The sequence below is a fragment of the Phasianus colchicus genome, chromosome 18 (genome assembly GCF_987193195.1).
Source record: "Phasianus colchicus chromosome 18, bPhaCol1.hap1.1, whole genome shotgun sequence".
Classification (NCBI taxonomy): domain Eukaryota; kingdom Metazoa; phylum Chordata; class Aves; order Galliformes; family Phasianidae; genus Phasianus; species Phasianus colchicus.
The window spans coordinates 7069642-7082498 of NC_143453.1; the positions used below are offsets into that span (position 1 = coordinate 7069642).

The following is a 12857-nucleotide window of genomic DNA, read 5'->3' on the forward strand; positions in this document are numbered from 1 at the left end:
AGGGTGAATATGGATTTAAATAATTAATTGAGGTGCTTTGAAGTATTCAGCATCAATTTTCTTCGAGCTGAGGTTTATCTGTGAGAGCATGCAGCTGAAAATGGCAGTGGGGAAAACGTGGTTTTGGAGGTGGGTGAGGAGATGGCGGCTGTTAGAGTTAAGGACCCATGACTGCCCATGTGTGACAGAAAGCAGAAGGCTGCTTTCAGCAGAGTGCTTGGTAGGAATCTCTTCAGTTCAGCAGTCATGCTTCTGAAGAAATCGATTCATAAGCAGCTACTGTCATAGTAAGGCACTGTCAAGATTCTTGTTTTTAGCTAGGCTGTTGTGCCTGGAAATCAAGCCAGCACATCTTTCAGAAGATGGCTTTTCTTCTGATACCCTGACCTTTAAAACAGAAACTGTAAGTTAGATATATTTTAAACACCTCTATTTCTGCCAGGGAAAAACAAAACAAAACGCAACAAACAGTTTTCCTCTTTGTTAGAACACAGATTTCATGAGTTCTCTAAAGAAAACAATTCAACAGGCAAATGAACAAGAGCTATAATTAGAATTATGAACTCCATCTGTTTATAAATACAATGGTGAAATTTTAAAGCAATGTGTTTCTATGCAGGATAAGAAGTAATTTTTACTTGGCTTTAATTTTGCTCTAGTAGCTCTCTGGTTCTTGTATACATTTTGATCCATCACTTCAGAAGGGAAAGAGCTTCCATCTTTGTGTTCAGAAGTAAAGTAATTGAACTCATGATAATAAACTCATTACTTCACTTTACTCTTCTCTATTTAACACAAGAAAGCCATCTCTGGGTTATGTCTGCAGCAGCTCTTAATAATGCTGTGCCTCAGTCCCAGGAAGACCCACATATTGTATTTGAAGATCTGAAAGTGCTCAGTCAGCAACAAGAAATATTGAAAGTAGCTGCCTATAAAAGATGTAAACCTGAGGTGTTTTATTACGTGCCTGTATAGCTTTTACTGAACGTGTTGTTTATCACATAGTTGCTGATCTCCCTACCTGCAGGGTGCTTCGTCCTCTTCCAAAAAGACAGTGTGACTTAGAGTGGCAGTTAGCCAGCATCCTTCTTCCTTTCTGTTACCCTCTCTTCCTCTTTTCTCTTCCTCCACAAAAGAATGAAAATCAACCAGAAAAGAAATGCAAATTAGAAAAGAATCTTGATGAAATATCTTTGCTACTCTTTCTTTATGGTACTGGATATTATATTTTACGTAGATGCTGTTGTCTGTGTGCTTTGAGTCTTTTTTCAATAGACATCTTTAATTCATGTTTTTCTTATCCTTTTAGAGGGTCGCTGAAAACCTTTGTTCATACAGTGCATCTATTACAGAAACAGACAGATCTAGGAACCTTGCCTGTGGCTGATGTGTTATACAGGTCTGTAGTGACTTTTCTAATCGTAGCAGTTTTATCTTGGCTCTGATAAATGATAAATGTCTTTAAATGTAATGAAAATGCTTTAGGGTTTTTGAAAGCTGTAGCAGAGATTGAAATTTCTTCAATTAAAGAAGGAAGACATTAGAAAGTCAAATCTAAAAGGATCCAGTAATTTGTTTGGTAACATGCTAGTGATTTCTCTAAGTAGTTTCTGTCCTGTGACAGAAGGAAAAAATGCTTTAAAATAAATAAAACTTCATCTAAACTTTTGATGAAGGTAGCTTTTGTTATGGCTGTTCTCTATGCATCTTACCTTGTTTTGTGCTTAAAGGTTGTTGCTTTTGGAGGGAGGTCCTGGTTCACCTTCTTGTTTGCTTGGAGGGAAGCATATCGTGTCCTGGGGCTTTGAAGACATGTTACCTGCACCTGATGCCAACAGTAGCTCCAGTGGTGAAAATAAAGGTGAATTATTTCGTGTCTGTCAATATTAGCAGAGGAGAACAAAAGTGCTTTTTGTGGTGATAATTATTTGAAAAATCAAATGATGTAGGGCTGTAGAGTTGAAAAGGATTTCATCTTTTCTGCTGGAAGTCGTGTAAAAGCAGCTACAGTACGGGTCAGGTAACTGAAAGCTGAGGGGTTTAGAATGGAGAGAAGCCTGATAGATAAGGAGTGGGAGGGCAGCAGCTGGCTGGGCACTTTGTTGTCAGAGTCTGTACATTCAAAGCTGAAGTTTTAAATGTACAGACAAAAAACATTGACCCAATTGTATAGAAGAGCTAAATAGTGTGTGCTGTTTAGCTTGTCATCTCAACTCTTACCAAGCTAATCTAACCAGAATATGCAAGTGACTTTTTATAAATTGGTTTGGGAATCAGATAAGAAAAATTATCTTGTTTTGAATTAAAATAAAGAGGTTGCATTAGTCTTAGTGTAGCTTTTAAAATACGAGCTAATAGGTGTCTGAAGAGTTACTTTGTGCTTGCTGCAGTGCAGGTGCCTTTTTAACTGGTCTCATGATCTAGGTGAAGCAAACCATCAAAAGCTGTAGCTATGGTGACCCTGCCTGATTTCAGTGGGAATTTTTCAGGGAGGTCAAACTGATTTTTGGTCATTATCCCCTCATTAATCTTTCAGTAAGTGTAATTTATTTGTCAAGTGCAGTATCCCTGTATTCAGTAGCTATCACTGGCAGAACATGTTTATTTTTAAAAGTACAGGTTCAGTGCCTTTTTTTGTTTCCCTGGATGACTGTGGTGATTATGTGAATTTAAATAGGTTGACTGAAACGGTTTATTGACATCTCTGTTACAGGGCTTTGTCCTATGTGTCCCTTCTTGATGGTTAGTAATTACTGCTTTCTGAGTGACAGAGCTGTGGCAGAAATACATTTTGTCTTAATTTTAGCAAAGTTCAGAGGTGGAAGGGGCAATTTGCTGCCTGGAAGAGACGTGTGGTATTGTACCAGGAATTAGATCAAGGCTCAAAATTATACTGCTCCTTTCCCACAAGCTGTATGTTATGGTAATGGCACTTGTCCTGAGCGGGGAAGGCTTATATAGGCATTAATCTTGCTTGTACTTGTATGTTAACTTGCACATTAATCTTGCTTCCAGTCCTGGGTACTGAACATTACCTGCTGCAAAAGGAGAATTATATTCTGCTCCTTTGGGTCATTCTGAAAGTGTTTAATAGCGGATGTCCAAGTTGGTTTGTATTTAAGGGAATGTTCCACTTGAAATGAATTTTGTTGCTTAATCCTGTGTTCTAAGCATGATGTTGGGTACTGGTTCCTACTGTACTTATGGTTTTGAATAGAGTGCAAGAAAGCCAGTTTAAACCTATGGCACAAGCTTCTGCTTAAAGTAGTAGTAATAATACTAAAATTATTTCAGTAATACCAGAAGACAGGTGGTCTTAATGCTGATGTGAGAACACAATGCAGGAAATGGAAATTCACCAGAAATAGATGATGGCCACTTGAGTCGTGTTCAGAACCGTACCGATGTCAGTTATTGTCTAAAAGAAGAAGCTGGCTGACCAGCCCCTAATTCCTGTTGGGTTTATTTGGTATCACTAAGAAATTAACCTCGTATTGTTTGCGTGCGTTGTGTGTATTCCAAATGCCTCTTTAAGGGACGAAAGAAAGGTAAAGAAGTTGCAGTAAGATGAACTGAAGTTTAACTGTTACGATATCTCTTAGAACACTGAGTAGTAAATTCAGTATTAAAAAAGTAATTCTGACTTGTCAACTGTGGCCTGTTGTGAGCATCTGTTGGCTTTCAGTTACTGTTGTAGCTTCAGCAGAAGAACAAGAACCATGGAGAATTTCTAGTGTTGTTTGTTACATAGAAAATCCATGCTCTGTTCGTTCTTTTTGGTTCAGATGCAGACTTAGGACGTTGTCTTGCAGCAGATGGCCTCTACCTTTATACAACAAATTCAGTGGGAAAAGGAATAAGCAAATTAGGATCTGGGTTACACGGTACCTTGCGGTAAGTGACAGCATAGATGAGTATTTGCTATTCTGCAGATCCATTTGGGGAAAAAAGAAGTTGTTATTTTGGTAAGCCTTTCTCAGATGTTAGAAGTAACAGGACTAGAGCGCGTTCTGCATTTTCATTGAGCGTTGTTTTAGCATTTTGGTCTTCTCATCTGTAGCTCTTGAGAGTGTTTTCTCTGCAATTATAGGATAACTTGGTAGTAGGGGACCTTTGGAGACCAAGCAGCTCAGCCTCCTCTGCAAAGAGGTGTAGTAGCAGAGTAGCTGATGTTTCAGACATATATGTGTGTGTGTGTATATATATATATTGTATATACATAGTTGATTTTTCTTTGCTGAGAGGGATGTAGCAGAGACTAGTTTTTATGTAGAGCTGTACAATTAGTGGTTTTGTAAGTATTTGTTTTCTAATTATGCTATTCATTGTATATATGATTAGTGCAGCTGTAACTAACAGTACTGCCTTACTTCTTTATTGCTTAGAAGTCATGAGGTTTCTTATGGTTAAAACCTTTACAGCGGAAATTGATGACTTAAAATGACTTGAATTTAAGGTCAAAGTTCTAGAATGTGGTTGTGAGTTCTTAGAAGAACAAACAAGAAGTGCAGAATTTTAAAGAATTATAATGTGCTGCTATTTTTTTTTCCTCCTTTTGCCAGAGGTTTTGTCTACTGCCGAAATGAGGAGCTGGAGGCTGGGTGGGTTGCTTTTGGCAACAGCAAACTTCTTCATCGGCCTGTCTCTTTTGATAATAAGCCTCACTCCCTTTTCCAGGTTGTGGATCAGCATACCCTTCAGGTAAAAGGAACAGCTAGTATGTGCATTGCAGAGTTAGTGCAAGGGAACATGAAGTTATAGCAGTCACTCCTAACTCTAATTAGTGTGGTGGTGAAGCTTCTGCTTCTTGCTTTGTGAGGCTGCCTTTGTGAAACCCCAGTCTACAAAACTGCTCTGTAGGAAACTTGTAAGTTGTTATACTCTTACTCTATTTTACTCTTTCTTGTTGTGTATGTTATATGAACACATGCATCTATGTCTACAGACATATAAAGTATTACTTCATGGTAGTAGAGTAAAAGACAGAATGTAGTACGGCCACATAAAACAAACAGTTGCAAAAATGGACTTTGGCTTTAACTCAAAACATATGCTTCCTGAACACTCCTTATTCAGGTATTGTTTCTGATTTAATTGTATTCTTTAGTCATCCTTTGTAAAATAAGTACTTTGTTTACTTTGTGGTTTGGTTTTTATGTTGTTGTTTTTTGCATTGTGGTTTTAAGGATGGATACACATGTTTACATCCTGTGTGTGTTTCTTGAAACAATGTTTGAATTCTCCTTTTCTTCCAAAGCTTCAATAGTGTTTCAGAGAAATTGCAGAAAGTGAAATTTTTTAGCATGTGTATTTTCCTATTGATAATGTGGGTATGCTTTCATTAAAGAGATGCTTTCATTTTTAGGTGTGTTAACTGTTTAGATCTGCAAGGGTTTGTATGCTGTAGTCCCATTTGGCAAATATTGCACAACTGCTCTTCAAAACAAATGCACGTCATATTATGTCCATCAAGGAGCTTTTTATGGTCTGGCTTTGTTTGATCTTATGAAGAAGCTGCTGATATGTAAAAACTATTAAGATGCTGTCCCTGTCTTGTAGGTGTGTCAAATAATCCCAATGCCAGTAAATCACTTCCCAGTTGGCAGTACTATGACCACCGTGCATCTTTCTTCAGATGGTACATATTTCTACTGGATTTGGTCTCCTGCAAGCCTGAATGAGAAAACACCAAAAGGCCACTCTGTCTTTATGGATGTTTTTGAACTTATAGTAAGCAAATTTAGGTGTCTTCTGTGAGTTGGTAGCATGACTGCTGTTCAATTAAGTACCAATGTTCTCAAATACAGAATATTGGATTATAATATTGATAGATGTAATTTGAATAGGTCGTCTTAATGCGTTTGTAGAATAACAAAACAGAAGGTGTATTGTTCAGTTCTGTCTTCAGAGGGCATACAACTATCATCCTCACAGTAGGAATTGTCTTATAATGTAAAACATGCTTTATTATAGCTAGCAATTAAGTTTTATGCTAAGACAGTGTACTAAGATTTAAAGCATTACATACAATGGATCTGCTTCGTTGTGTTAAAAGCCAATCTGTTCCCATAAGTTACAAATACGTTGTTTTATCTGCTCTGCATTTTATAACCTGAAATGTTTTTACATTTGTGGCAAGCATTAGTGTAAAACCAAATGCATTTCAAAATGAATCTGGAGAATCACCTTTTTCTCTCAGGGCCTTTGTTTTCATATATGTATACATCTATGCATATATATATACACATCTATATATGTGTATGCACACTTACATGCATACATTTGTGTGTATTTTAATTTGACAGTCTAAAGACTTAAATAGGAAAGCATGGAGCAGTTGGTAGGCATCTGATATTGACAACTGAAACTATACATTTTTTTCCCTAAGAAATTTGGCACCAAGGTTTAAGTCTGTATCCCTACCTGATATATCTTATTCATTTTAGGTTATTTGTATCCTATGAACTTAATATCTAAAAGTATTTTTTCTTTTCTCCATTTTTAATAGGTAGAAAATGGTGTATGTATAGCAAATCCTCTACAGGAACGAATTATATTAATGCGAAAGGAAGGTGAATCTGCAAAGAGTATTAATGAGATGCTTCTGAGCAGGCTGTCGAGGTACAGAGCCTCCCCATCAGCAACACTGGCTGCTCTCACTGGCTCTACCATCTCTAATACTTTAAAAGAGGACCAAGCAGGTCAGAGGAGATTCTATTGACTGAGGAATTTTTTGTGTTTTATTTCTTAATGCATAATATCAGTTTGAGTAATCACTGATTTCTTAGCAGGTGTCAAAAACTGTGTGCATTTTTTCCATGAAAAGTCTTTGAGAGAGATGTGCAGTGTTTGTTTCTTGTTTGAATTATAAGTTCCTTTGCTCAGCTAGTGATTGATTGTGGAAAATGTTTAAGAAGAAAGAAAGTGGAGGAATACTGGTATACGTGGTGCCCTTTTTGGTTATGTATGCAGTTATAGGACTGGATTTATGCTATCTGTGATGGAATGGAAAAGTATATTTCTATGCTGCTAGTTTAACTGGGCTTTGAATTGTTATATAAAAATGGACTGCAGTTTAGAAGATGAAATTCTTGCTTCCTAAGCAAGTTGAATGCTATAAATTTTGAAGTAATTTTGCTTTTTTGAGGTAGTTTGCAAAATAATTTTGGGGTATTTTCTTATGGATTTGCTGAAATGACCAAGTTAGAGAATCTTAGGATTTTATCCAATTTGTCAATTGCTTCTCTTCTTTCATGCATACATCTGAAACGAAATGAGCTTGCTTTCTGAAATGTTCAACAACCAGAGGTATTTTCATAAAAACAAATTATAGAGAACATAAATATTCTTACAGGGAAATTGGCAAAGATTTAGCTTGAAGAGCTATTTTAAATGCTGTATTTTGCCAGCTTACAAATAAAGTGCTAAAGAAGAATAAGCAGTTATTCTTGTCCAGTTCTTTAGTCAGTGCTCAGGAAAGTGTTGATCAGCTCTGGCAGGAGTTAGATCGTTATGACTGTATACATTTCATGTGGAGCAGGAGGACTTAAAATAGTAAATGCCTAGTGAATCTCAAATGGTCTTTTTATGTTTTCTTGAAGTCTCTAAAACTGCCTTCAATATGCATAGTACCATATGATTCTTAAAACAGTTCTGTTTGTGCTTGTATTTTAGCCTCATAATTTTTCAGGCTGGAACCAGAAATTGCTACCTGTACTAATTTTTAAGTCATTCTCTTTAACTAAATAACCTATGAAATTATTTTGTTCTGGGAATTAACACTGAATGTGTAGGATTACGAAGCTGCCCTACACACAGCTTCTAAACACTGCAAAATATAGCTTATATAAATTTCTGTATCAATTTATTTAAAGTCCCAAATAGCATTCTTTCTCGTTTGCTGCTGTTGTTAAGGTTTTAATGTTGTGGAGACACACATGCTGATTTGATTCCTGTTGAATATTTCAGCTGCTAACACAAGCTGTGGGCTGCCACTGAAAATGTTAAGGAAGACTCCAATATACACATGTGGAACATACCTGGTGATGTTGGTCCCACCCCCAGGTGGGTCAGGCAGTTCTGCAACACGCTCGCTCTTTGGAGGAACAAGTGCTTTGTCATCTTTAAAAAGTAAGTCAGATACATTTCTGGCAGGTTAAGTCCTTCGTGATAAGCAATCAGCTTGTCAGAAATTAATTGGCAACTTTGTTCTGTGCAGTTCTTGCTTCAAGCTTGGTGTTCAATATTTCGGATGGGCAGTTCACAAGCAGAGCAGATCTCATTGATGCTGCAGGAAGTTCACTTGGACGTGGTGCTCTAGTACCAGGACTTGGTAGGTAGATCTGGTTTCAGAAATTAAACGTATCCCATCCTTAAACTAGTTGGACTTAAATTCACAGCGATGGGTTCTGCAGACAGTGAGATTTTGTATCTGTAGTGAAATTTTGTCAAGTTTATGTTTTTGGAAGTTCATAATTTCCTGAGGAAATGTCATGTTAGTTACTGCTACTGGAGACTTAATTATTTGAAACAACTGCACACATGTTACTTCTAACAACGTTTAGAATATGCTGTCATAGAACCGTTTGTGTTTATACCCCATTTATCCCTTTACATTTACTGTTACAGACCTGCTTGTGTTTGAAAGCCCTTCACAATTAGGAGATGGGTCTCTAGGTTTTGCACTTTCAACAACTTGCATCATGCGAACTATCAGTTTTGGTTAAAACTATTACCAATTAACCAAGGCACTATTATTAAATGTGTCATGTGACAGGATTTTGAAAAGCAAATAAATTAGATTTATATCTACTATAAAAGTATTTTAGTCTGGTTTTTGTGTGTTCTTTTTAGTCTAAAATTTGGTGTGCAAAATGTTTTCCTCAGGTGCCTGTTATGATACTATGAACAACATGATATGGACTTGCTCTAATGATTACATTGACCAGTGGTGTAATCCTGGGAACCAGGCATTCCACTGTGTCTGCCAGAGGCTGGGAGTGAGCCACGTCATTACAGAGCCCAAAGGTGAGCTAAACCTACAGATGGGCATTTCATACCAAGTAAGAGTGAAATGGTGAAATGTACAAATATCATAGAATAAATGCATAGAAACTGCCTTCTGAAACTTTCTATTAAAACATGAGTTAAGCCTTGGAAAAAGTTCCTTGTGTGAGTTGCCTAGTCTTTGGTTTAAGTAAGTGAAAACCAAGTAGAGACAAATTTGAAAGCTTCCAGAATATTGCTACCTTTATCACATTAGCACAGATAACTCTTTTGTTTATTATGTGGGTGGGAGCCCTGATGTTAGAGATAATGATGATAATAGAATGTATTTTAGAAGAAAATTCTAGCCCAGTAGTCTCTTTTAGACAGTGTTTAAACTGTTTTTCTTCTCCTAGGGGATGCAACAACCACAAATGAGGTTATTAACCAGTTACTGCACCATGTTGGTGCCATGTGTATCCACCAACTCAATCTGCTTGCAGCCAGCAATAATCTTCCCATAACAAATTTCTTGGGGAAGCAGCATCCAATCGAAGCCCATCATCTCAGCAGTATCTGTGACATTATGGAGAAAGCTATGGTGAATGGAGATACTTGTATAATACGCTGCATCCTTGTTGTCTTCCAGGTACAAGGATATCTTTCCTCGTAGCTTGAGCATGCTAATTGAAATGTAACTGCCACCTTTACAGATTAAGGTGAAATAACTGAGAAGTTACTTATTTACTTCATTTTTTTTCTTCTGCCAGGGGATAGAAATAGAAAAATGCTTTGTTGGTCTGCCAGAATGCTAAAGTTTGGAAATTCAAATTCCATTTTTGGCTGATACTTTTTAGCAACCTAGACAAATGTTTTGTGAAGCTGACTACAAAAAATGAAGTTACATGGATGTAGTTTACATTGTGTTTTATTGTTGTTGTTGTTTAATTTTTTTTCTTAGGTGGTTTTTAAATTTTTCTTCAGCCCACAAACCGAAAGAAACAGAGACATTGTGAGAAGGTCGGGCCTATTGCTTTGGCAGTTGTTGATGGCACCAAGGGACCAGATCTGTGCAGAAATTCAGAAGGAAGTTTGCCTGGCTATAAGGTAAACATCTGCCTCATCAAACGCTTTTTAGATACTTTTATAATGTTACAGTAGCTGAATATTCAAGATGTATTCAGTAATTATATTTTAATACAAGAAAATGTGGAGCAACTTCATGTGATGATAATTACTTTAATTTATATTTGTGGAGAAAAGCAAATAAATTGTGTTTGAAATGATCAGAGTGTAATAACAGGTAGTAATCCTTTTCTTGCCATGCTTCATTTGTTGCTTTTTATTGAATAGCTTTTGGAGTTATTTCGTTAGTGCTTATTATAATATAGCTGCTTAATTCCAGCAAGGTTTTCTCCATTTCAGTGGTGAGTGGAATGTCTTCAATGTTTAGTTTATATAGTTCACTGGTGCTCTGGAGAAGGTAATACCAGTGTTGTTAGCTTTAGAGCAGTATTTCAAATGAGAGCACTGGAATTCTCCCACACAGAGGGAATGCTAAGGGAAGCAGAGTGAGTAATACTTGAGGAATGCTGTAAGATTGAAGGTCCAGGTTAAAACATGGGTGGAGTGATAAGACTGTCCAAAGAGACAGATTTATGCTTAGAAAATGGGAATCTGTTTCAGAGGAAGTATGGCATTATGTTTTGGGGCTGGCACTTCAAACACTTAAACAGGATGGCTGCTTTAGCTTCATGTTAGCTGCTGCATCTCTTGAGCCTCATGCTGTGTAATTTCCTTTCTGTGACTTGTCAAAAATAGTAGAATGACTAAGTGTAGGAAAGGTAGTGAGAAGTGTGATTGTATATTATGAAAATGAGAGAACATAAATTTCAAGGACAAGGAAAGCTGTCTCAAATGTCTTAAGCACAAATGTAATCTGCTTTCAAGTGGGAAGTGCTCCAAAGGTTGAGGAGAACAATGTCTTCTGACGATCAACCTGTGTTTTTTCTTTCTTTCCTTTCTCTTGGTTTGTGTGCTATCTTCCAATGACTTGTATAAAATCAGAGATGGAGGGCAGGAGGTAATATCTTTTTGTTTTTTTCCCTCCTGTCTCTGACTGGGATTCAGATATCAATAGAACCCTCAAACCTAGTTTGCAATGTATGGTAACTTTTCCTGGTGTTTGAATCACATCATCAACATGAGCCAGAGGTAGGAAGGCCACAATAAGCTTTTCCCTCAGTATAGAGAACATACCAGTTTAATGACATACCAGATGTAGTGGAAATGCTAAGTCACAGACTGAAGTGGTGATTGAGCACCTGGTGGGAAGGCAGGGCCAACCCAGGGGAGCTCAGGTGCATGCAGTGTACCTGAATGACCAGAAGGGGTGAAGCCAAGATCCACCTGTTCCCAGCCCTTACTAAAGGGTTGGCAGTGGAGGTGAGGGCATCTCTTGTTGAGATTCCTGCATGCCTGAGGCCCTCCAAAGATAAGCAGCTCCTTTTTTTTTCATTTCGGTGTTCCTGGATGCTGCATTTGGGCTCACTTTCATTTGCTGTAGCCAAAGACTCTGCCACCCTGCTATTACTGAACCATTATAGCATTACAGTAGAGAAATAATTAGAAAGGGGAGTGGAGGTTGGGGATGTTCTGGAAGGAAAGAATTCTGTGTTATATTTTCGACAGTTCAGACAGTCTCAAAATACTGTAGTTACTGTGATCTTCATTTCTTTCTGTGTTGGAAGAAGCTATTGCCTGGTAATTGTAAATGGTGTATCAGGAACTAAGCCAGAAATCTGTTCTGCTTTTTCACGAGTCCATTGAGACTTTGTTCATTCTTACGTATGTTGAGTAATACTTTTTTTTTTTCTTTAGCTCTGGTTTAAATATCCTGTATCCTGGAGAAGCAGAAATCAATAATTTATTGAAATTGGTCTTAACTGAAGGTGAGAATTTTTAATTGACGTGTGAGAGTTTGTATTTCTAACGGAAAATAAAATATGAAAACACTTATCAACCTTTTGGGGGAGACCAGTTCAGAATATGGAGTACTGGTGTGTTTTGAACCCAGGCTGTTCTAGGAAATTACAGGATGCTTGAGTTTCTGAAGCTGCCTTCTGAATGGCTGTGTGTGTTTCGGGTGCAAAAGAAAATTTGTCTCACTCAAGCTGCTGCTTGAAGTTTGAAAGATCTAAATCTGTTGTCTGGCAGTGTTAATGATTTTTTTCTGATCTAGCTGATAGTTTAGAAACATTTAGAAGTTTGTTACCTGGCAGTTATACAATGACTAGAAGTAGTTTTAGTCCTCATTAGGAAAGATATTAATCTTTCTACCTTGAGTACAAGATGGAAGCCTGTACCAGAAGCAGCTGATGCATGGTAATTTGTTACTTCATAGCAGTGTGTTCAGGTGTTACAGTCATTGGAATTTAGAACAGTGCTGTGTGCACAGTGAGTTTTAGGTTAATAATATCAACAGCCAATTGGGTTGCAATGTAAATGTAACTATTTCTGAGATGTAAGATACCTGAGGAAATGAACCAACGTTTTATGGAGTTTATTTTTGCAAAATATTTTTGTATTCTGTTTTAGGAGAGAGAAATAGTGGTCTCTCTCAACTTCGTGACGTCATCCTGACAAATCTAGCAGAGCAGCTTCAGAACAACAGATTTGGGAGTGAAGATGATGATCATTATAGGTAAAGAAAACAGTGTGCTTCCGTTCTCCTGGTTTATTGTGTTGTACGTTTCTGTTATTTGCTCTTGGTAAGCTTGGATAAAATTCTGCTAGTTACTTGTTATTTCTAGTAGCAGTGGGACTTGAAATATATCCTTGTGTGGTTAGTGGTTAGGATGTCATTAGAACCA

The 12857-nt window shown here is 37.3% G+C and overlaps 1 protein-coding gene across 4 annotated transcripts in view; it reads left to right on the forward strand.

Moving 5' to 3' along the window:
• The window catches only part of HECTD4 (HECT domain E3 ubiquitin protein ligase 4), a 67075-nt gene that overhangs the window by 12023 nt on the left and 42195 nt on the right, over positions 1-12857 (forward strand). For all 4 annotated transcript variants that reach the window (XM_031592492.2, XM_031592494.2, XM_031592493.2 and 1 more), the window contains exons 3-15: positions 1310-1399; positions 1731-1861; positions 3786-3894; positions 4563-4701; positions 5560-5730; positions 6509-6701; positions 7969-8130; positions 8219-8332; positions 8887-9027; positions 9402-9634; positions 9947-10092; positions 11866-11936; positions 12583-12688. In XM_031592492.2, coding sequence (XP_031448352.2) covers positions 1310-1399; positions 1731-1861; positions 3786-3894; positions 4563-4701; positions 5560-5730; positions 6509-6701; positions 7969-8130; positions 8219-8332; positions 8887-9027; positions 9402-9634; positions 9947-10092; positions 11866-11936; positions 12583-12688 — 1806 coding nt within the window. The remainder of the gene's footprint in view (positions 1-1309; positions 1400-1730; positions 1862-3785; positions 3895-4562; positions 4702-5559; positions 5731-6508; positions 6702-7968; positions 8131-8218; positions 8333-8886; positions 9028-9401; positions 9635-9946; positions 10093-11865; positions 11937-12582; positions 12689-12857) is intronic.